This window comes from Ctenocephalides felis, unplaced genomic scaffold, assembly GCF_003426905.1.
Source record: "Ctenocephalides felis isolate EL2017-DRISC unplaced genomic scaffold, ASM342690v1 CF-g0.4_SCAFFOLD_01886, whole genome shotgun sequence".
Classification (NCBI taxonomy): Eukaryota; Metazoa; Arthropoda; class Insecta; order Siphonaptera; family Pulicidae; genus Ctenocephalides; species Ctenocephalides felis.
In genome coordinates this window covers 78,333,103-78,358,242 of record NW_020538040.1, presented here as the reverse complement: position 1 = coordinate 78,358,242, position 25,140 = coordinate 78,333,103, and the positions used below count along the sequence as shown (strand labels likewise).

General features: G+C 28.6%; 2 protein-coding genes across 4 annotated transcripts in view; one reads left to right on the top strand and one right to left on the bottom strand.

Moving 5' to 3' along the window:
* LOC113375396 overlaps positions 1 to 20,452 on the bottom strand; it is a 40,807-nt gene extending 20,355 nt beyond the window's left edge. Inside the window, 2 exon segments of the mRNA XM_026615332.1 lie at positions 4,186 to 4,410; positions 20,392 to 20,452. Of these exon segments, the coding sequence (XP_026471117.1) occupies positions 4,186 to 4,410; positions 20,392 to 20,452 (286 nt within the window).
* Positions 1 to 25,140, top strand: part of LOC113378719 — a 120,466-nt gene that overhangs the window by 49,081 nt on the left and 46,245 nt on the right. The window lies entirely within an intron of this gene.

Below are 25,140 nucleotides of genomic sequence, written 5' to 3'. Positions count from 1 at the left end.
AACCGATATGATTTCAAGAATCAAAACCCTATCATCTATCTTTTATATTTGGCTATATTTGTCATTTTCCATTTATACAGTGAAAACCGACTTTTTTCACTAAAAAACTGGTTTTCGAATTTCATAATTTTCGCCAAAAAACCGGTTTTTGAAAACTGATAAACCTTATTTGAGATACTTTTTTTTGTAAAACTACCGTACGTAGAGTTATTGTTGTTTTCATGCCATTAAAGTTAATCCTTACCTCGGGAGTGATGTACTAGCAATTAAATAAAATTTGTTTGATATAAATTTTTGGACGTTACAGTAACGTAGATATAATTATAATAAAATCTGTATTTATTGTCTTCGGAATGTAAGTTCAAAGCATTTTCTAAAACGCATAAGGGGTTGATTGTTATATATATATATATATATATATATATATATATATATATATATATATACCTTTTGTTAGCGTCGTGATAGGTTTTTTATCTTTACATAGAAAAGTGTAATATGTCGTTTATTATGTTTGATGAAAATTTTGCTTTATAAATTGATCGGTCGTTTTAACGTATTTAGAAAATTACTAATACAAAAATTAAAAAAGAGAACAGTCTTTTTACCTTTTTTAACTCACGGGTCGCATTTAATTTTATAAATTTTATGACGGGCCGCCTTTATCTATAGTTTACAAATATTGATATATACTAATGAACATTTCAATTTAAAAATAATAATTTTGAATATAAAAGAATGTAAATATGTCATAAATTAATGCAACAAAAAATGTCTGAACACTAATGTCATGATAATCTTCGCAAATATAATCAAAGATTTTGAGTATTTTCACGTTAATTATATTTTTTATTACTTATTTATCATTTTATTATTTTAATTAAATATACCTTCATTTTTTTCATTTTTATTTATTATTCTATTAAATCCGATATTATATTTGGTTGCCAATATAGTATTCTAAAAACTGATAATTTTCATACAGTATTTTAATAAAATAACTTGCGAAATTATAAATTATTTGATACGTATGATTTTGCACATTTTTTAGTATTTCAAGATTTCGATGTTGTTCCTACGTCTCATATACTCGTATAACTGTATTTTTTCTTATAATTAATTCTTTAAATCATAATCATATTTCCGATTACAATGTGCATAATCATTGTTTCCGTCTCATTAAAATTTAAAATCCAATAAACTTCTCGGTGATTAAAAACCTATCAAAATAAACATCCGGTAGGCGAATTCAAAATTACTAGAAGATACTCAAATAATAATGCTGCATTATATGTATCATATATTATGAACAAGTAATGTGCAGGAGATAATACTGATATGTTAAACATGGACTTCATGGGTTATTTTGCTGCTAGAAAATATGTGTTGCATTACTCTTTTTCCCAATCAGGAGTTCTATTACAAAATACCTTGTCTAATAAGTATTATGTATACAGTGACACCCCATTTAACGCTGCTTCGTTTTGGGCAGTTTTAATTCATCCCGAAGATTTTTCCTTTTTTCTACTTTTATTCTGCGATTTGTTTAATGTAAAGGTAAATGTAGATGTCGAAGAAATAGTTCAATAAACAGCATCTGAACTTTTAAATTATAATGTGAAAAATATAGTCTATAGTATATATATAGTAGTAGTGATTTCAAGGAAGAGTAAAAACTGGCATCGATGGTCCAAATGTTTATAGAAATTCATCATCATAGGAAGCAAGACGGGATGTTATAAATGCTTTATTTACCTATCAATAATTTGAAAATGCGAAAGAAAAACACAAATGACATTCAGGTGTCCTTTTGGGAAGACGCGCAAAGAGGAAAAACATTTGAAATACAAAATATACTGAATGATCAGACTATCATGATTTTTCATATATATACTTTCTATTATATGAACAGCGATCAGAACTCAAAGGTTCCAAGAGCTATTTTGGTGATATGACCTTTTATAGAAGGCAAACCGAACAATTGCCTTACCTTTATGGGATGAATTTTGTTACTAAAATTTCTGCAATGGTGGTGAATTTCTTTTTTATGCAAAAATGCTGATTAAGGGTTATTTTTACTTGGAAACATATTACTATCTATATTTTCAAGTAAAACCCGATATCATTGCACAAATTGCAACCTAGAGCTTTGGTGAAATTATGACCATTTTTTGGTTATTCAGGTTGATTTGTATTAATTTTGTTTATTTAAACTTTGGAACCGTAATTATGAATAACATTTCAGAAGCACATTTAAAATAACCCAATTGACCCAATTTTTCAAGAATTAAAGCTTTTTGTTGAACTTTGAATTTTTTTTTTTTTTTAAATCGGTCGACTTTGAGAAGCTCTTCTTAATTAAAAATAATTCTTAAAAAGGATGTACTAATATGTGTTGGCAAGTTTGATAAAAAAACTTTGCTTATTTAATCGGGATTATTAAATAGTAAATTACTTGATGACTAATTTTGAGTGAATAAATAAAAACCTTAAAATGACATGATTTTGGCTAGTGCATTTTGCGCTAGCTTCAATGTGCAAGACAGAAACATTTGATCTAAATGTGAGCGAAATGTGTTAGCCGTTATAAAGTGTTTTTTAGTTTTTTAGTCGAAATGTTTTAATATTACAGTTACCAAGTATTTTGTTATTTTACAATCCTGTGATAAAATGCGCCTACTTTTGATAGAGCTTGTAAACACACTTTAGTAGGGGTAAGTCCCCGAGAGCCGGACACCTAAGGTTTTTTATAAATAAAACAAAAAATATTTTACAAAATGTTTATTAAATTATGACTTATGTTAAATAACAAAGTAAGAAATCAAACTAAATTAACAAAAACGGAATCTTTACTAAACAATAATTATGAATCAAACTTTGGTAACGAAATATATGATTTTACAAAGTGGCACCTATTACCGGTCATTTCAAAATAACCAGCATTGAACACATATATAGCCATCTCCACACTTTGGAATGCACATTTGTGTTTGTCGAATATTCTTAGATATTGCAAAAAAAAATCACTAATTATCCACACTTTTGGCTGGGCCGCGCCGATGCTCTCAGCTGGAGCATTCATCATAAGATTTTTATTCTTTGACTAAAAAATACGAAAAATGGGGTTGGTTATGTAGTGACCGTTAGCACTCTTACAGAACAAAATTAAATAGTTAGAATAAATTACGTCAATTCTTACAAGAAATATCAATATGTTTACTTTCGGCGCTAAGGGACGACTTAGTGTCCGGTGCTAAGGGACAGACAATTTTGTTCATTTTGTGGTACCTACTAAAATTGTTTAAAATATCTAATAATATTCTACCATTTAACGGATAACAATCAAGTACTACTTTCATTTTTGAATGCAACTAAAACATAAATGCATAAATATACTAGAATTACTTCCATTGATATTTAGGTGACGCCGTGTTTTTGCGCCTAAAACAACAAAAGGTTGCTCCCACCGTAGCCGTGTGCGTCACAGGTGAGTCTTAGCGCGTGATCCTGCACCTGTGTGCTCCTTGCGCCCCTTTCACTTGTATTTTGAAATAAAAAGATTTATACGCGCTTAAATAATACCTGTTAAATAGAGTATCCGGCTTTAGGTTCCGTCCGGCGTTACGGGACTTCCCCCTACATTTTTTAGAGGCTTTTTTAGAGTCGACCGATTTCAATAAAATTATTTCATAGTTCAACAAATAATCTTAATACTTGAAAACTTGGAACAATTACGTACGTTATTTGTTACTGTGGTCTTAGAAATATTATTCAGGATTATGTTTTCAGAGTTGAAATGAACAAAATTAGTAAACTTTGACCACAATAACCGAAAATTGGTCATAATTTCACCAATGCTCTAGGTTGCACTTAAAAGCTCATCATTTCCAAACAACGTAGAATAATTTTTTTGCCTAATTTTTTGTCTTGACAGTTAGGGTCAATACTATCACCCGTTTTGGCTTGACGTAAACTTTTGAGACACCTAGTGTTCAACTTCTTGGTGTACGCATTTAGTAACACGTTCAAAGTTAAATGTGAACTTACAATTAGTGTAAAGAGTTGGTGTAAAACCGAATTTGGTACATTAATTGTTTGTATGCATATATACCAAGAAATAAAATTTTTCATATGAATATAGATACAATGTTTTGTATCAGACTTTTCATTTACGATAAGACTCACGTGTGCATAGTTTCGGTTCGTCGGTCATGTCTCCGCAGTCGTCCGTCCCGTCGCAGTATCGATTCATTTCCACGCAGCGTCCGTTGGCGCAGAGTAGCTGCTGCAGTTTGCACGGCGCCTCCGGCGATGCCGTCGACGATACATTCGACTTCGGCAAGTACTTTCCGACGGCTATCAGCAGATTTGCCACCAGGATGAATGATGTCAGCGACTGGCTCATCGTAGCTGAAAATTTGAACATGTTTAAGAATTTTCATCGAAATTGTCAATGAAATTTTTGAAATTTTCAAACTTTTTTTAAGAACTACATTGAAAAAGAAGTAAAAATATGTAACATGTATACATTTACTGACAAGAAATACAACAAAAAATTCTGAAATTTCATATATGAGAATATAAGAATTTAGATTTGCTCATTGATTAGAGCATAGATTGTACAAAGATACAAAGATACAAATTGTATTGTTCAAAGATATAAATATAAAAAAAATTACAAAAATACAATTGAAGAGAAATTTAGTGGTAAAAATTATTTAAAAATTTAACTAGTGGGGTGCATGGCATTGTGCTTTAAGGCAAATTGCTGCTACTTCCCGTACCGTAAATCTTGGTACGGAACCCAAAAAAAAATTACATAAAATATGAATACATTATTAAAATCTCTATAAAATATCTGATAATTTGATGTACATATGTCCAACATATGTCCTCCCTTCCCAAAAATTTAATCAGTTCTTCATCTTGTCAATACAAGTAAAATGTTTTTTGAATTATTAAAATCAGACGCGCCGTTCTCTTAAAAACTGAGTTACCGTTTTTGGCACTGTTTGCGCCGTATCTTCGGAACGGCTAGACCTGCCTTTGCCAAAAACTAATCAGCACTTCTCCTTATCAATACGAATCGAATGTTTTTTGAATTATTCTAATCGGTTGATCGGTGTTCCCGAAATCGTCGACAAAAATTTGTATCCGCACACACATACACACATACACACACATTACAAAATATTCAGAAACCTTTGAAACGTAAAGATATATAAAAATTTCATTTTCGATTTTTTTGTGATTACTATAACTTACCCTGCGGGAAGTTAACAATGAAACGAAACTACTGAAGATATAATTGAGAAAAAATAACTAGCTGTAAGTGGAATTCTGTCTTAAGGCAATTAAGGCATCGTGCCTTAAGGCAAATTGCTGGAACTTCCCGTACCAAAAATTATTAATTTTTTAAAAACGATTAATATTTTTGAAAAAATAAGATTTTTGAGAAACTTATTTTTTTTGAAAAAAAAAAATTTTTTTCTTTATTTTGACATATTGTGGAAGATCTGAACTTTTTTTTCAAAGCAATCGTACTGATTTAACTGCATAGGGACAAAATATAAAGCGCGTAAGCGCCGCGTCGCTGTCTAACGCATAAGCATTGGTACGGAACCCATAGGAATGTTAACAAAATGTATACTTATTGTTAAAATCTTTATAAAATATCTGATAATTTGATGTGCATATGTCTAATGATCATTTTTGACCGCCAAATGGCTAATTTTTTTACTTTTTGCTCCATATCTCCGAAACCGCTAGACCTACCTTTATGAAAATTTTATCGATTCTTCATCTTGTCAATACAAGTCAAATGTTTTTTGAATTATTTAAATCGGACGCTCCGTTCTCTTAAAAACTGAGTTACCGTTTTCGGCACTTTTTGCCCCGTATCTTCGGAACGGCTAATCCTGCCTTCGCCAAAAACTAATCAGCACGTCTCCTTATCAAAATGAATCGAATGTTTTTTGAATTATTCAAATCGGTTGATCCGTGTTCCCGAAATCGTCGGCGAAAATTTGTACCGCACATACATACACACACACATACACACACACACACATACATCCATTTTTTCTAAGGTATGCCAAAATGTTCAGAAACCTTTGAAACGTAAAGATATATAAAAATTTTCATTTTCGATTTTTTTGCGATTACTATAACTTGCTCTACGGGAAGTTAATAAAGCACACAAAAATTATTTAAGTATAGGACACATTGATATGTTATAAATGGATGTACGTGTGTATGTATGTCTGCCTGTGTATATCCAATGCATTCATAAACCATTCATCCAATCTCCGTGAACATTTGGAAAACTCATAGGTGCACTCCCGGACAGGTTTTCGCATACTTTGATTGAAACCAAGTAGTAGGGGTTACCACTCTCAAGATTTTTTTTTTATTTTGTGAATCATATTTATTTATAATGCGTATATAAAAATACATATTACCCTAAATTTGCACTCTCTTACCACAACCCCTGATTTTGCAAAAAATATTATAGTCATTTCATCATTTTTCATATTGATTTCTGCCAGTTAACTTTTTTTGGCTAAATTTAGATCGAGATTGTTCAGAAAACGCTCAATGTTACATAAAGAAATGAGTTTATCAAGATTTCAAATATAACACTTATTTTTTATTTAATGGATCAATTTTCTTAATTTTTTTAATGCGAAATTAAAATTTAATACTTTCAATCCACATTTTTCATCTTTTTGCAATACTTCGCAATTTCATTAATAATTTTTAACCAGGTAGATAACTGGTCAATCGTCATTTGTAAAATTTTTACACTGAAAAGCTATTCAGATTTACATAATGTTACGTAATTCTTTTTTTTGTTTAAAATGTTTGATTATAATTTTATTAAGAGTTGTTTATCTCTAACACTCTATTGTTTTTTTTAAGAAATTTTCTTCTTTAAATTAAGACAAGTTCATTTATTAACATTGAAAATTGGTTTACCGATCACCCTATCAAGAAACTTATTTATAATTCTTTTATAATATGGGTTTGAAAATATATGGAATTAAATTTATAGATATAAAGTTAGATCTATACGAATTTTCATTTATTTAGATCACTCTGAGTTTTTGTTACTTCTCATGTTTTTCGCTAAGACTTATTAAGGTTTTATGGCGACGTTTCCTCCGTCTTATATAATATTTATATAAAGTTGTTGAAGTAATGTTTTATGTAAAAAAGTTGTGTTTAAGTAGCCAAAAAATTATACGTAATAAGAAACAGTCTAATTTCCGCTGCAGAGATTATATATATATATATATATATATATATATATATATATATATATATAACCAGTACGATACTTGTGATGAGAAGAAATTCGACATTTTGAATTTGACTGTATAATATTAATGCAGTTTATTAATTGCAGTTTATTAATTGCAGTTAAATTTAGATTTTTCGTTACTGAATTTACTAATTATAAGTTGCTAAAAATTCACAACCAAATTATTCCTAGTTTTATTACTATTAAAATTTATTTTTGAACATAAACAAATACGATTTTATTGTTTTAATCATCGACTTTTTGATCCTTTTGTCGATTTGTAATTAAAAACCTCTGTTTACGTAAAAAACTAATTCATCATAGTTTTACATGGTATTCAAAACGGCGCCATATACGGTATTTATACCAATAATTAAGGATAATTAACCAGTGTTTCGATAAGTTAAAAGCACTTCTCACTTAATTTTTTAGAATTTAATTTTAATTTTTATAATTTATTTATATAAATTTCTTCTTGTACTTAAAAGTACTCAGATTCTTTATTTGAGTTCTACATGTTTATTAGTCCTCTGACTCTACTAATCATGTCTCTTTTCTCATTTATAAGTACTTTTGTATACATATATTCAATAATAAGTAAATTGTCATAAGTGCTATGAAGGTGCAAACTATGAATAATATGATGGAGGGCTTCATTTTCCCCGGGGTGTCATTTGTATCTCAGTCAGAATATGAATAATTGTTTATTCAGTAATAATTATTAATATATTATATATGGTAGTAGGGATTATGAAAAAAAATAATTGTTTGTTAAAATAATTAGATAGCATAGAAAATGAATTTTTGTTTGTCATAATTAATTAACTGAATCTAAGAAAAATACGTAAACCTATAATTTACGTCTAGTGATAATATATAATTTTTACTGTAATTATAGTGCAAAGAAGGAAAAAATAGATTTTTACTTATAAGAAAACTTTAAATGAATTTTTCTCATTTTTCTGTTATAAATTGATCTAATAAACTTTCAAGGCAATTAGGACCGAGGCAGACTTCTGGCAGACTTATTTATTTTTCCGATCATGTCTGAGTATCTATTTTTCTACTACTATGACACTTCTGGTAGAATGTGGTACTTTATTTAAAAAATCTCTTCAATATACTATTTTCGAAATTAAATTGGTAGAAATATTTGCACGAACATATTGCGTAGAAGTTATTTGTTTTATGAATTTGAATTTTTGTACGGTTATCGTTAAAATTTTATATTTAACTTTTTGCAGGGTAAATTATATTAATCAAAAATATTGTTTTTGCATATCTTTACATTTCAAAGCATTCTGAACATTTTGGCATACCTCAGAAAAAATGGATGTGTGTATGTGTAGTATGTATGTATGTATGCGCGGATACAAACTTTCGTCGACGGTCTCGAAAGAACACAAATAAATTTAAATGATCCAAAAAACATTTTATTTGTATTGACGGAATGAAGAATTCATTAAATTATTGAGAAGGCAAGTACAAGAGTTTCGCAGATCCAATAGCCTTTTGGCGGTCATAAATCATATGCGAGTATAAGACAATATGCATATCAAATTTTAGATATTTTAGAGATTTTAATAACAAGTATAAATTTTGTTTACATTTTTATTGGTCTTCGTAACAGAATTATAATTTTCATAATGTTTAATGGAGTTTAGGCGCATTTCGTCTCTAAAATAGCTACGCAGCGTGATCGATTTAAAACAAATTCAAAATTTCCAAAAAGTTTATAATTTTTTGGTACAGGAAGTTTCAGCAATTTGTCTTAAGGCAAAATTTTCAAAAAGTTTCATAATATTTTGGTTCAGGAAGTTCCAGCAATTTGTCTTAAGGCAATGCTCATCTACCACTAGTTATAACAAGAAAAACTAACATAAACTAAATACATAAATTAACTAAATTCCTTCTTTGATAACTAATTTGTATTTTCATAGTACTAATTAGTTTCTTTTATATATTTATTAAAATAAAATAATAAAATTTTATAAATTTTTATTAAAATATTTGGAGAATGCCGATTTCTAATTTATATTTTATTACATTACTTTGATTTGTATAAATTGATATTAATATTATTATTCCATTTAGTATTCCATTGACTTTATTAATTAAAATTGTGCTTAATATTAGGGTAAATTAACTTCTAATTGACATTATCACAAAAATGGTATTTCCACGATTGCGTTTTTGTCACCATTACAATAACAAATTGTTTACCTAATACCCTATAGTGTTCATTATAAAAAAAACAAATGTACTACTAGTTTATGGTATGTTTTCATTTTTTTTATAATATTTTCCATTTTGAAAATATTTGCTCGCTTCATCGATAATATTATATTACTGGTACGATAAATCAGACTACAGAAAGTAGGTTGGTTTTGAGACTTGATTGATTAACGAAACATAAAAATTAGATTATAAATACATGTGATGCACAAACTTTCTAATAATAATTTGATCAGGTAGCAAAATATAGTCCCATTTATTCTAGCGACAAGAAACGTATCGAAAATAACTTATATTGAATCATTCATTAAACCACTAATTATGCAGATAACATCATTTTTTTGTAAAACCTAATCATTCTTAAGTAATTTTTTTAAAATAAAATATATATGAAGATTCTATAAAAATTCTTATAGTGGGTAGAACATACTTATTTTTTAATTCGTAATCATTTATTAAACCACCAATTATGCACATGACATCATTTTTTTGTAATATTTAATCATTCTTATTAAGTAATATTTTTAAAATAAACTATTATGTACGAAGTTTCTATAAAAATTCTTAGTGGGTGGAACATACTTATTTTAATTCGTCTTGTGAATTGCATGAAGTATTCGCTCAGATTTATTTATAAAATGTTTTGTTTCAATAGATAATATATAAATTAATATCATCATTACTTAAATTATTAATTTCGTATTATAGATAAACAAAACAGTGGATACTATGCTCTTTAAATCGTAGCCTTTTGGATTTGAGTTTAATTAATTTTTTCAACTTATTTAAACAAATTTAAATTGTTGTTTAATACTAAATTACGCAGATGATTAAAACTACTTTTTTCTCCCTTGAACTTTTCGATAAAATTAGATTTTTACGCGCCCCAAAGTTTATAAAAATTCTTAAGTTGAAATGTCCTTTAAATTTTTAGACTTATTGTTTGAATATGCATGATATTTACCATATATTAAATTAATAATTGATTACAGAATTATTAACACAAAAATACATTTTTGCTACATAATTGATTATTAAACTTTCCGAAGGAGAAGTTTATGTTTTCGTCAAAAAAATCGATTTTTTAGTTTTATATTTTATCGACGTATCAAACCATTCTAAATCCAATGATACGAAATTTTGAAAAAAGTATGTGTGTGTGTACCGATTTTTGACTTTTAAAAAACGGCTGGATCGATTTCAAAAGTTTGAAAGCCATTCGATGTAACTTGATAAGGTAACTAGCTTTTGTCAGTTTTGTACGAAGATCAGTCAATTCGTTTCTCTGTAAATAGCACAAAAGTGAAAGAAAATTATCCACGCTTTATTAGTTCGCTATTCTGAATTGATTTTAAAAATTGAAAAATTATTTGAAAGATATGTCGGACACCGATCGGCCGTTTTTTCGCAATAACCTGTTGAAAAAAAAGATGAAACTTTTTATGTTTATAGATACTATGTTCCTAAAGATCATATACTGAAATATTACGGTCCTACGACAAGTAGTTTAATATTAAAAATTTACAAAAGCCATTGGAATAAACTCGATGAAGTGGTTTGCGAGATGATTAGCCAAGCTATTAGAAATGGCTTTGGAATTAGCAAAAAAGTAAGTGAACAGTCTATAAAACTTCTTTCTAAATTGTTCTTTTTTCGTATGTATTTGAGATATTGTAATTAAATGACTAACTGAGCGAGATATAATAAATAATTCTGTTATTTTCACTGCACCAAGTACTTGGCTTTCTTACGTTAAATGAATTTTTCTCAGTTATTAATATAAAGTATGATTAAATCCATAGATAAGGAATCAATCATAGATACAAATAATCACTAAATACGATAAATCAATTCATAGATAAGGAAAATCAATCATTTCATTAGCACAAGATGATTTCAGTTGTCAAATTCAATCTAATTATATCAAATATATATATATATATATATATATATATATATATATATTTCATTAATTTATAAAAAAATATATTTATAACAGAAAGTATGGGATATAAAGTATGTATATGATTTCATGTTGATTATTTTTCAACCTCTCGAAAAAGAAGTTCGTTGTCAAAAAAAAAATCCGATACGCTAATTTTACGTTTTCTCGACGTTTCAAGCTAAACTGAATCGTTTGACTTTTGAATTAGAAAAAGTACCTGTTGCTGCATGATTGTGTATGTAAACGTAATCCAAAATTTGGCATTTGGTCGACAGCTGAATAGATTAAAAACAATCGTGTTGATTAGTTAGATTTTTTGGCAACAATCGGACTTTTGTTTCTTTATAATTAGCATGTAAGTGGAAATTTTATGAACTTTCTCACCACAAATCCTGAACCAATTTGAATATTAATTTTTTTTCAAGATTAGTTGAAAATCTTACTCATCAGTTTTTTGTAAAGATTGGATGATTTCTTTGTAAATTGTTAAAAAAATTTTTTTTTGAAGATTTGAATGAAACTTTAAATTGCAAAAAAGTTCATGGTTGCTACTAATCACAAAATATTATAGGTCTAAGAAAAGTGATTTTATTATAAAAATTCAATAAATGACTTATCACGTGTATAGCATCAATTGTAAATTGCATTGACTTTTGGTGGCTATTGGTGAGAAGCGAACATGTTATTTTCAAAATAAGCTGTTGAAATAAAAAAAAAATCAATTTCTAAAGTAGCTTAATCTTAATTCTTATTCATTATGTCAAATATTTACACATATTGGGAAGCTAACCTATCCCAGTTACATATTTATCACTGCAATGATCATTGTAAATCGTAAATAAAAAATTTTCTTGATGAGCAATATATTACCTTCGATAATAATAATGAGTGACCATTACAGACTTGCAACTTTATCAAAATTGATTGATTATATAGTGAAAATCTTTGTCATTGTTGAAAGAAAATTTAGATTTTTCAGCATCGGATAAAATATTGCGCAAAATATTCGTATTATATATTTGTTTTTAACTTATTTAATTGTTCTTTTCATAAATTTTTACTTTTTACCATATTTACATATATTTCTACTACTATTTAAGATTAACTTACACGTCGGCTTACCACACCCACTAGGCACTAACATTTCATTAGCGTAAAGCTCAAATGAATAAAATAGTGAAATGGTAATATAAAATTAAATTATAACTATTAAATTTATGAATAATTAATTTAATTATCCGCACAAGGGCGTTTAATATAACTGGGCCGGCACTGTGTTTGTCAATCGTATAATTGACGCATGCGCAAACACAGATTTTCCTAGAAATAATTCGGAATTATTAATTTTATTAGATGATATAATATGGGCAATAAAGTTGTTTTGGGTGTTGAAATATATATGTATATATATATATATATATGTATATATATATATATATATATATATGTATAATAGTAATAATGGTGTTATACAATTCACTTTCTAATATAATATAAAACAAAAATTTGTTAATTTATAACTTACTTTTTGTTTAAAGCGAAGACTGTCCGAAATTATTTCTTTATTTTAAATTACCACAAACATCAGTTGATATTTTTTACTAAGTTATTCACATAAGAACACACATGTAATTATTATTTTAAAAATATCTTTACTTCTATATTCATATCACTTTTGATAAAGCTATATGGCAGAACTTTCACACTTTTTAATTAACAATACCAGTTCACTTATAGTTCACAAATTTGATTTGTGCTTGAACCAAAAATTTTTTTATTATACTTTTTTGAACACAGTGCAATAACGGAACATTAAAAGGGCAATCAACCTATATATGTTAATGGTAAATAGAACATTATTTATTAAAGATATTTTTTTTATTAATTTTGAAGACGTTATTGAAAGCTTTGGCAGTATTGAATTATAAGCTACATTGCTTGATAAGGCGCTTAAGCTACGTCGCTGCGTAAAGATCCAGGGTAAACGCTGCACTGGCGAGTTACACGTAGCATGGAGCGCTGTAGCACCGTAGCACCGTAGCACCGTAGCACCGTAGCACATCAGACCGAGAGCCAGTAGTTTCAAATCAATAACTGCCGACGCTCAACTAATTATCATTTAACCTTTGACGGACATTTAGGCGAAACAGCGCCCTTATTATTATTGACAAAGGGATAAGTCAACACTGCCTTTTTATACAAACTATTGTCTAAAACTAGTGGTGCATGGCATCGATTTCATTTGAGGGAAAAAAATCAGCAATCAATGAATATTGATCAATAATAAATAACAATTATTTTGAATATTTTCAAATAGATAATTAAAAATAATATATATATTATATCGCATAAAACACTTCAGGATGTTTACACAATATATGCCAAATGAATCCATATGAGCATATATTTCTCACAGTTAGTTACAGTTTTAACGCATATGACATACATACATTTTCAAACTGAATTGTAAATTTTAATTTTATATTTAAAGTATAAAACTTTGTATATTTATATAAATTTTGAAAGGTAATCATAAGTTTCGCTCGTCCCCCACTTTCACCTTGCGCCTCGAATTTTGTTTTATGTTTCGTGGATCAACCCGCATTTTTCAAAATACTTTTATTATCAATATTTATTTTTAATATATTACAATTAGAAATATTCCTAATTTGAAGTTTTTACAACTGAATTACCTAGCGGAAAACCTTTTAGTTATTAACATTTCAAGGGGGTTGTTCGTTTTTTTTACAAAAAATGCAAGGCATTTGGTTTTGTTTTTCTCGAAATGTGTTTATCATAAGGACATGCGGTTTTTTTTAAACAAAAATTACAAAATCATAGAATATTACAACATTTTCTCGCCGTCATTTTTTAACCAGGGGGCGCCAAACTCGGCCTTGCAAAATCGATCTCTTTTGCGGTGCCACAGATAAATCCGTTGCGCATCGCCCGAAACGAAAAAAAAAGAAACTACGTTGAAGAAGAAGTTTGAATCCAGCCCCCCTACCAAAATGAAAAAAAAAGCAAGAAAGAAAAAAATGACAGCTATTTTATAAAAAAGTGTCAAAAAAGGCTTTTTTTGGGGGGCGAGATGCTTCGCAAAATTTTTTTGCGTAATGTTATCAAGTCGTTTGAGGTAGGGGGACTAGGTATTGTAGTGGTGAACAAATTTAAAAAAAATGCAAGTCGATCCGACTCGTAGTTTTTTTTTTAATTTGTGGCACCGCATTGAAAAAAGTCAATTTGAGAAAAACGTATTTAAAGTTTTTAATATAATGTACTAAATACACTATTTAATTTATTGTACGAAATAAACCATGGTGTTTAAATATGCTGACACATTAAAAAGGTCATGTGCATGAGGTATTATAAAGAAAAACAGAGCAGCTGGCATACAATAGCTCGCGGAGCGATGAAAAAAAACGGTTTGAGAGGATCATACATATAGAGATATATCTATAACCTCGTCAAAAAATAAATATTGAGATGATTTTTTTTTAAATAATTTTAAGGTTTTTAGCTTTCATAAGGAACAAAAAATAAATAAAAACCGAGACTGGAAAGGACACCTTATTCATTTGCGTTTTGTATTTGAAGTAGAGTAGAACTGACTACTATTGTAACAAGGTTTTTCGTATGTGAAGTCGCATTTAAATATCAAACAAATATTAGAAGTAAATTATTTATAAGATTTAATTCTATAATTTTAATGTTATGCATTTTTTTGTGCAATGTGGGACAAAGTTGAAAAGTTTGTGGATAAAAATTACCCCGAAAAAGATGCAGCTGGTCGAACATCAGAGTTGTTTGAAGAGACAATTGGAACTCATTTTTGCGATACTATAATGAGATGAAGAAAAAAAGAATGCTCATTGGATAGTTTTTTAAAATTCAAAAACTAGTTTAATGATAATTTAGTCATTTTTTTAGAAAATTACTATGTTTTTGCAGAATATGAATTTGATCTTAGCAATAATTGTTTCATTTATTTTTATTATTAATAAAAACACTGCTAGAACGAATTAATAGCATTTGAGTGTATTTATATGGAAAAAATGCTTAGAGATACAATCAATTCGACGTGCGAGCGTGCTTACAGAACGAATTAAGCTCGTGAAGCGGGGCACCACTATATAAATATATATATATATATATATATATATATATATAATTATATATATATATAATTATTTTTGTGCAATATAATGCTAATTAGTCAATGATTGTCGCGAAGGTAGTCAGCGCTCTGTCTGTAAATAATGTTGAACATCGCGTAAAGTGACTCGAAACCCAGGTCGCGCATGATCAAAGTGCCACCGGCCGCCCGTGGGTTTGACTTCCTTAGCAATCGTAGAGGAGCGGATACGCTACACATGATATTTAATAGAAATTCGACCGATACCATTATTGCCACTTTTCAATTTACTTCTATAAATAGAACTTCACACACACACACACATATAAGATTTAGATTTTTTTTGTTCGACGTTGATACATATCTTAAATGTTAAGTTTGCAGCCAATTGTTGAATAAAAAAACAATAAACTAGTACCGCAATTAAAAATTCGAGGAATGAAAATAATCAATAATTGTATTAAATATTTTCAAATAGATCATTTATTATAAATACATACTGTAACTTTATAAGTGCTTACGGGGCGACTAGCGTATTGTAAAAACACCTTATTACAAGAATTTCATTTTTTTTAAATCTGATTTGTTTGATAATTTTAAAATTTTTTAAAAGTTCCAAGTTTTTTTTAGACTCTTTGAACAAAAAATAGATTTTTTTAAATTTTTTGAATTGGAAATTTTTGAAAACATCCGATTTTTTTTGATAAATTCAAAATATTCTTAATTTTTTGTAAGAAATCGTTTTTTTTTTTCAATTTTGATATTTTCGGAATTTAGTTTTCTTTTTGAAAATTATGAAAAATTTTTAGAGTTTGAGTTTTTAGAAACTTTAAATTTTTTGGAAATTTCGAACTTTTTTTAATTACTAAAATTACGAAATTCTCTGTAAAAGCATTTTTTTTGCTTCCACTCAAGTAAAATGTTGTTTGATTTAATTTGATTGGATGTTCCGTTCTCTCAAAAACTGCATAACCGTTTTTACACCCTTTGCGCTCCATACCTCCGCAACGGCAAAACTGCGTTTTGCAAATACGCCTCGTGATCGAGTATGAACCGAATAACTTTTCAATTCTACAAATCGGTTATTCCATACTCGATCATCGAGGACATTTGTTTAATCCATATACGTAGATTTTAAAATTGAAAATCTTAGTACTGTACCCAAAAAAATTGACATCAAAACGGTACACATTATTAAAATCTTTATAAAATATCTAATAATTTGATGTGCATATGTCTTATGAATATTTTTAACCGCCAAATAATATTAACTTTTTATTGAGAGTCCATAACTGCTGTCCTAAAATATTAACAGTTCTTTGTTTAGTCAATATAAATAAAATGTTTTTTGAATTATTTAAATCGGACGCTTCTCAAAAACTGAATTACTATTTTTATTTCTTTTTGCCCCGTATCTTCAAAACGGTTAGACCTGCCTATGCCAAAAACTAATCAGCATGTCTGCTTATCAATACGAATCGAATATTTTTTCGTCGACGAAAATTTGTATCCGCACGCACACGCGCACACACACACACATGCATCCATTTTTTCTAATTATAAGGTATGCCAAAATATTTAGAAACCTTTGAAGCGTAAAGATATATAAAAATCTTCATTTTAGATTTTTTGCGATTACTATAACTTACCCTACGTGAAGTTAATAATATTGATAGGAGTGCTTATTATTTATTTTGGAAAATAAAAGTAGATAGATACAGAAAACCTGTCAGTAAAAAAAATATAAACTTCTATGTTACATTTTACATCTAATGTAAACCATAACTATCTGTATATAATATACGATTGTTATCAGACTACAAAATGACGCAAATTGAGATACGGATGTTTTTGGGGTAAAGTAAATCAAATAGATTAAGCTCAGAATCAACCAAATTTCATCAATCAGATTTAAATTTGAGTCGAAACTATCGTTAATGTTATGGTTTCTCTTGTTCGAAAATATTAACTTTATTATGAAAATTAGGTTTTCACAAGAGTAAATATTTTTAAACTATTATTGGACATTCGAAACAGTATATTTATTTAATTATCTAATTGAAAATACAAATTAAAGTTTTCTTAATTATGATATCTTGGTCTTGGGCCTTCTTTTCATAATATGCACTGTACTTTGCACTAAGCATCTCCATTACGTGAATGGAGTTGCTTAAATCTTCTCGAGAATGAAATTAACATTTTGCAAATGGAGTATTTCTTCTCGTTCATTAGCAGACACAGAAAGCTACGACGAAAATATCAAATAATTGATACCTCCATCAAAAATTAACAGTGTGCATTGTCATACAAAAGAATGGACATGACGAAGTGCACATTCACAAAGTTCCACGTGCACGCATATTGCTACGAATATTCGCATGGGAACGAAAACCGTATATTGATCAAGCTCACAGTCTAGAATCTGGCAATTAGCAATATTGAGTCTGGCGATAATGTTGTACTTCTTCATCCTGTTGAAAATAGTTGAACGAATTATTGACAACAGTGTTTCAATGAAAGTAAATGATCAAGATTCATGCTAATATATGATCTGCTAATATTAATTTTGATTACACAGAATAAATTCAACTTAACAAATGAGTTAGTGTTAATAACTAATTTAAAAAAATACAATTTAAAGAATGATATTACTAAAATCATCTCAAATTCACAGCCATATTTAAGAAGAAGAGTGGATCGAGTGGATTTTCTTTAAAAGTTCCTAAAATGTGATGTTGTTCAAATAAAAATAAACTATTTTAGAGCATTGTTAGATAGAAAGTTTCTGTTCCTTTAGAATAATGGAGTAATATGACATTTAGAAAAAGGTCATAGTAATGCTTTTAGAAAATTCTCATGAAATCTCAATAAATCAGCTCAGAGAGTGGAAACGTGAATAATATAATCCTGGAATTGAGAGCAACGTTTTGGTTGTCAATACATTTGATTTAACTAATTATACGAGTAAGGTGCGATTTAGTGAACCTCTTACCTCTATACCTCTTATCTTTTGCTTTCGACGGTCGTGCGGCGTTATAATGCTAAAAAAGCGGCTGTGGCGTAGTAGTGCTACGGTGCTACGAAGCCGCCGCACACCCACACGTACCGTAGATCCGCGGCATCTGATTTAAATTCAAAATTGATTTGTAGTCAGAAGTAATAATGTTATGTCATACAATTACATTATTATTTACTTTATTACTTTCTGTCACTGATATTTTATGTTGATCTGCCCTGAAATCTTCTACAATGCTGCTACTGCTGGCTTCTTGAACTGTGAGCTTGGTCAATATACCGTTTTTGGTCACAATACGCTCAGTCGATGCTTATCGATACTCGTGCTCCTTGAGCTGTGAGAATCAGCACTCATCATATGCTTCCCTTATATATGTGCAGCTCCTATGAACTCTGATGAAGCACATGGACACATTGGTCGAAATTTTGCCGCCAGTATACGATTATAACGACCCCTAAACTATTATATTTTGCTATTTTGTAGTCTCATCTGCAAAGTATATTAGAATTTAAATACTCAAGATATATTCAGATAATTCTAAATTTTATTTAAATATAGTAATTTGCTAAATAAATGCTTCAAACTAGAATAAAATATTGTTCAAAACGATCGATTTTTTACCGTATACTTCATCGAATTTTGAATCAAAGTACAAAAACATTGCTTTTCTCAAAATTTTTTTTTTCAACGAGAGAAAACAAGCTGTCAGCAAAAAAGTATCTCGAAATGACTTCGACCCAAAATAAATTACTACTTGTTTCTTCTTGACTTTTTATTTAATATGTATCTAATAAGAAATACTAATCAAAAATTATCTTGTATTAGTTACGCCATATGTAATTATAAGTTTTATATTACTCAGGAACTTTGCTGTTACCCAAATATGGGCCAATTGTAAAAATATTCAGTTGTCTTTTTCCGAATACTTTCTGATTCGACGAAAGTAATTCGATTTATAGGTTTACTAAAGTAAGAATTAGAAACGTTCATACATATAAGTGAATAATTCGATGAACCTGAATATTTCAATTCTGAAAATTTTTGCATATCTTCACGTTTTAGAGGTTTCTGAACATTTTGACATACCTCAGAAAAAATGGATTTGTCTGTTTTGTGTGGATACAATTTTTTACCCACGTTTCGAACGCACGTGGATTAGTTTTTGGCAAAGACAGGTCCAGCCATTTCGATGACACCGAGCAAAGAGTGCAGAAAATAGAAATTAAGTTTTTGAGAGAACGAAGTTTCCCATTTGATTCAAAAAACCTATTGCTTGTATTGAAAATACGATGTTTTTGGGGAAAGCAAACAAAATTATTTTTTTGTTACCATTTTTTTAATAACAAAAATAATTCGGATTACAATTTTAATTATAGCTAAAATTCTGAAGCTCACTTATATACTTGAAAAATCAATTATAATATTATTTATATAAAAACATATAATATTCTTCGAATATTTTGGTACGGAAAGATCCAGCAATTCGCCTTAAGGCACGATGCCGTATACCTTTAGTAAAAATTTATTTTTAATAAAAGTCATACTTGTCGATTTTTTTTATACGTAAGTGAAACATTTTTAGCAATCGAAAATAATTTATTATGCCAATAACTGTTTTGTTAAATCAATTTCGAAATAACGTGAATGTGAATTCGTAGACGTAAGAAGTCCCACAAAAGCCCCTTTAAATGATTAAAATCAATAACTAATAATATTATTTTGAAACACGAACAAAATATTGGGAATGAAACACTTACCGTCTGGTTTTGTCCTGGACATTTGCTGTTCAGATTGATGTTCTGCTCGTGACACGTTCATCGCCTTTTTACATAAATGATCAAGCGTTCTGAAATAACACGATAAACTAAACATTGTTTTTTATATAATACATAAATATGTATTTGATCATTTATAATTATAATTTTCGAACAATAAAGCTTCCGTGTTCACATTCAACGTATTGCATTTCAAGATTCGAATAAAAAACGTCAAGTTTTTTGTTGATAAAATTTAATTTATATAATATATGTATTTAACATATATATGCATGTGTGTCTATAATATATTACCTTGATCAAACATTTTGTCCGATATAAATTTTGAATAAAATTGAAAAAAAACCGTAAAAATCATAAAGGTTATGAAAAAATACTTTTCATTTTCGTTTTTTTTTTGTTTTCATGACAAACTCGATTCACTACATTAATTATGTCATTGTTGTTTTTTTCGAATTTGACGACATATGCAATGCAATATTTTTAGCATAGAAATTTCAATTTATAATTTGTGATACCAATACGAGTAATTGTGCACTTTTTTACAATTAACGCTTACTAAATCAAAAAATGATAATTGAAACAAGAAAATTATTCTAAAAAGTTATAAGCATAAGATCTTCCTCTTATTATATTTATAGCAAATACGGACGTTTTTAAATTAGCAAAATACTAGAGGACATTAGTCGGAATAATTCATATTGAATGTTTGACATTATTGACAGCTTAAAAAATAAATTAATTTTGTGAAAGAAAGAAATCACACTGTTTTAATCTATAATATCGAATATTTTTTTTAATCAATCTTAATTCATAGATTGAATAGAGCAATGTGGAAAATAGTAATTTGCTTTCTTTCTTTATCTCAAATACTTTTATAATATAATATTTTGAATATAAATTCTGTTTGAGTGATTTTTTTTTTAATTTCATATCGTATAATACGAATACTGATACGAAATCCTAAGTTTAGTGTAGATTCTAGTATAAGATTAGAATTAGTAATTGAAGTTTTTTTAATAGTTAATATTGAAAAGTTACATTTTTGACCAACATTTACGATATAGCTTCAGTATTATGAACCATATTTTAATTGAAATGCAGCAGCTTAAAATTGTGATGTTAGTTGCTGATGATAACTTGAAGTTGTATGAATTTTTATAATTAAACTACTTCTTGTAAGCTCATAATATTTTAAAACGTTCGTTAAAACCATTAACGATTAACTCATGAAATATTTCATAAAAATCGTTAAAAAATCAACTATGTATAAAACAAGATTAATTAGGTGTAGGAGGCATTTTGCTCTAAGGCAACGATATGTCTAAATAATCGTTTTAATCAATTATAATTTGATTTGTATATGATTAACTTGCCTAACTGTTTGTTTAAATCTCTACTTGTTGAAGTGACTGTCTTTTTAAGTGTCAACTTGTCTACTTTTGTCGGTTTACCTGTTTAGTTGTTTACCTGTCCACTACTGTACCTGTGCACTTATTCAGCTGTTTGTCCAGCTTCCATTTGTCTATCTGTCTACCTGTTCACTTGTTACCTGGCTACCTGCTATCTGAGTTTTAATAGTTTTATATGTATATGAATCAATTATAATGTATATTTATACAATGATCATTTCAGACCACCAAATATAAATATTTTAGCTTATTTTTCTGTACCTCAGCTAACTGCTGTTCGACCTGCCTTCGCAAAAATGTAATCAATTTTTCAATCTGTCCATACAAGTAATATGTTGTTCGAATCATTAGAATCGGATACTCCTTTCTCTAATAAACAACAATTTTTTGCACTTGTTGCTCAAACTAATCTGCATGTTTCGCCATCAATACAAATCGAATATCGTTAGAATAAATCTAATAGGATGCTCCGTTCTTCTAAAATCTTAATTTTATTCTTTTGTACATTTTGTTCTACATTTTTGAAATGGCTGGACCTGTCTTTCCCTAAAACTAATGAGCACGTCTCCCCATCAATAGGAATCGATTTTTTTTTTTTTGAATAATTCAAATCGGTCGATTGGTGCTCATGAAAACGTCAACGAAATATTGTATCCATACATGCATACATACTACACACGCGCTTACACATACAAACATACTGAAAACAATCTGTGCACTGGTGGAATGAAGAAATCAGCTTTCTCCGTAAAGAGTGTCATAGCATAGGAAAAGAAGGACCTCCTAGCTAGGTTAAGTCTCACAATTTTTGTTGCTGTGTTAAGCACGATAGCTCGCCGGATTGCCCATATTGATCGGGCAAAATCGAAGACCCGATTTAGTGCTCTACGAGATGATTTAGACTTCGCTTATTTAAAAGATAAGTGTAAAATCAGTCCAAGAATGATAACATTCTAGATCCTCCTCCCACGAAGTTATGCCTAACGGCAATTTCTGTGGCGACCAGAGGCAAGGGCAAAGCGAAGGTTTTAGTCGGTATTATACCCAGGCGGTATCGAGTCCGACATACCCAGACAAAATACCAGTCTGGAATGTACACAAAAATAAACATACAAACACATACATCCATTTTTCTAAGGTATCCAAAATGTTCAGAAACCCCTAAAATGCGAAGATATAAATACATTTTTATTTTAGTTTATTACGGGCAGGCCTTCTGGTAGCATACAAAAATCTCGGTATCATTATTCGATAATTGAAATTCGATATGCTGGGATCTCGGTATTAATTCCGGTATTATTAATGAAAAATTTACTAGTTATATTTTTACTTACTTCAGTTGTTATATTCACAAACTAGTGGGGTGCATGGCATCGTTCCTTAAGACAAATTGCTGGTACTGTACTACACGTAACGTGATTAAACTAAATTCGAGAAATGAAAATAATCTATAATTGTTTTGAATAATTTCAAATAGATTATTATATATACTTACTGTAAACTAATAAGTACTTTTTACAAACAACTACAAACAACTGTTTGTATGTTGATAAGAAACTTGTTCATTTTTTTTAAACTTGATTTCTTTTTTGATTATTTAGAAATTTTTAAAATTTTGAAATTTAATTTTAAATTTTGATACTTAAAATTTTTTCAAATTTTGAATAAACAGTTGAAAATTTTATCTAAATATCTGAATTTTAAATTCGATTAAGTCAATACTTACACATTTCGGGAAGTTCATGCAACTTGCCTTAAGGCTAAATGCAACTTTTAACTAGCTATAAATTGCAATATGAGATCATGAAATAAGTTAAAGTACTAAGTAAAATGTTATTGATTTAAGCAGTGTGATTCAGAAATATTCAATTTAACTTTATTTAATTTATTAACTTAACTAATTCAGTCAGTGAATTGCACGAGTGTCCGCAATCGAAATCCACCCGTTACATTCGAAACGAAACAATCGTAAGTGTTCCTATCAACATGTAATTGAATGCAATATTGGAAAACTACACTAAATCAATATACTCGACACTACGCTCTACACTTGATTAGTAAATAAGTCCACATCGTATAATTAACATAATTATTCCACTTTCTAATAAGAATTGGATATCACGATCATTTTAATTACAGTTTAACAACCTGACCAAATGTTTGTATTAATCGTTATAAGCCTTTAAGCACTGTTATCGAATGTTCCAATTTAGGAAACTTTTTTGAAAATAATATATTCAGTGACTTCAAATTTATTTTTATGGCAACAACTTATTGCCTAGAAATAGTGGTAATCATGTACACATTTACACCTACTCGGAGATTGGCAGTATTTTTATATGATCCCAGTTTCCGAATGAGTTTTTAACTGTAACATCTGTATACATGTGCCCGTAAAAAATACTTTCATCATATTGTTGGTATTATAAACAATTTCAATCAGAGATTAATATATTGAATTTTTCTTTATTCTCCAGGAAAATATGTCCTGGTGTTGTATGTATCCATTTTTTACTTGTTTAATTTCTTTTAATCTATAATATATTTTAAATTTAATCTTCTTAAACTTTGTAAAAGTTCTATTAGATTCTGATTATTAAATTAAAAACATTTTGCTGACTGATGACACACATGCCATTTTGAAACGTATATAAACATGTTCTGTAAATATTTCTACGATTTTTTTTAAAAAATTGATATCACACTGATTAGTCTATGACGTCACTCCAGAAAGTATTCTTTGGTTTAGTAATCGTAATGATTTCAGGTATTTTTAAGAAATTTTATGGATCAGTTTACATTTTATATGCGTAGCTAGCACATTTCAGTTTGCACATTTTCATTTTGCTTGCTACAAATTGCATAATGTTATTAGGAAGTATGGATAATGAGTGATTAAGAGGATCAATTTAAAACAATTAGATGCTTTCAAATTTTGCCATTTCATTCTTCAAAATTAGTGGAAAATAACCATTATTGAATTATATTCTACATTGCAGTATCACATGGTTTATTCTAATACAAACTTTCAGAGCTGAAATGTAATCTTCAATTTGTAGAGTAATTCTATGAAACATGTACGATGTCTGACTATAAAATGCATAGGTTCTGACATATAGTTTAAGAGAAATTCCTTCAAAATTGTAGAACATTTGTGAAGGATTAAAAATATAAACGTAGTGAATCATTTTCCTTCTAAACTCATTCTAATGCTGGAATTATTCGTACATTTGATATAATGCAAGTTTTATAACCAATTTTCAAAATATAATACTTCATTCCTGAAGATCTTGTAATTTTGTGTATTGACATTTTTACA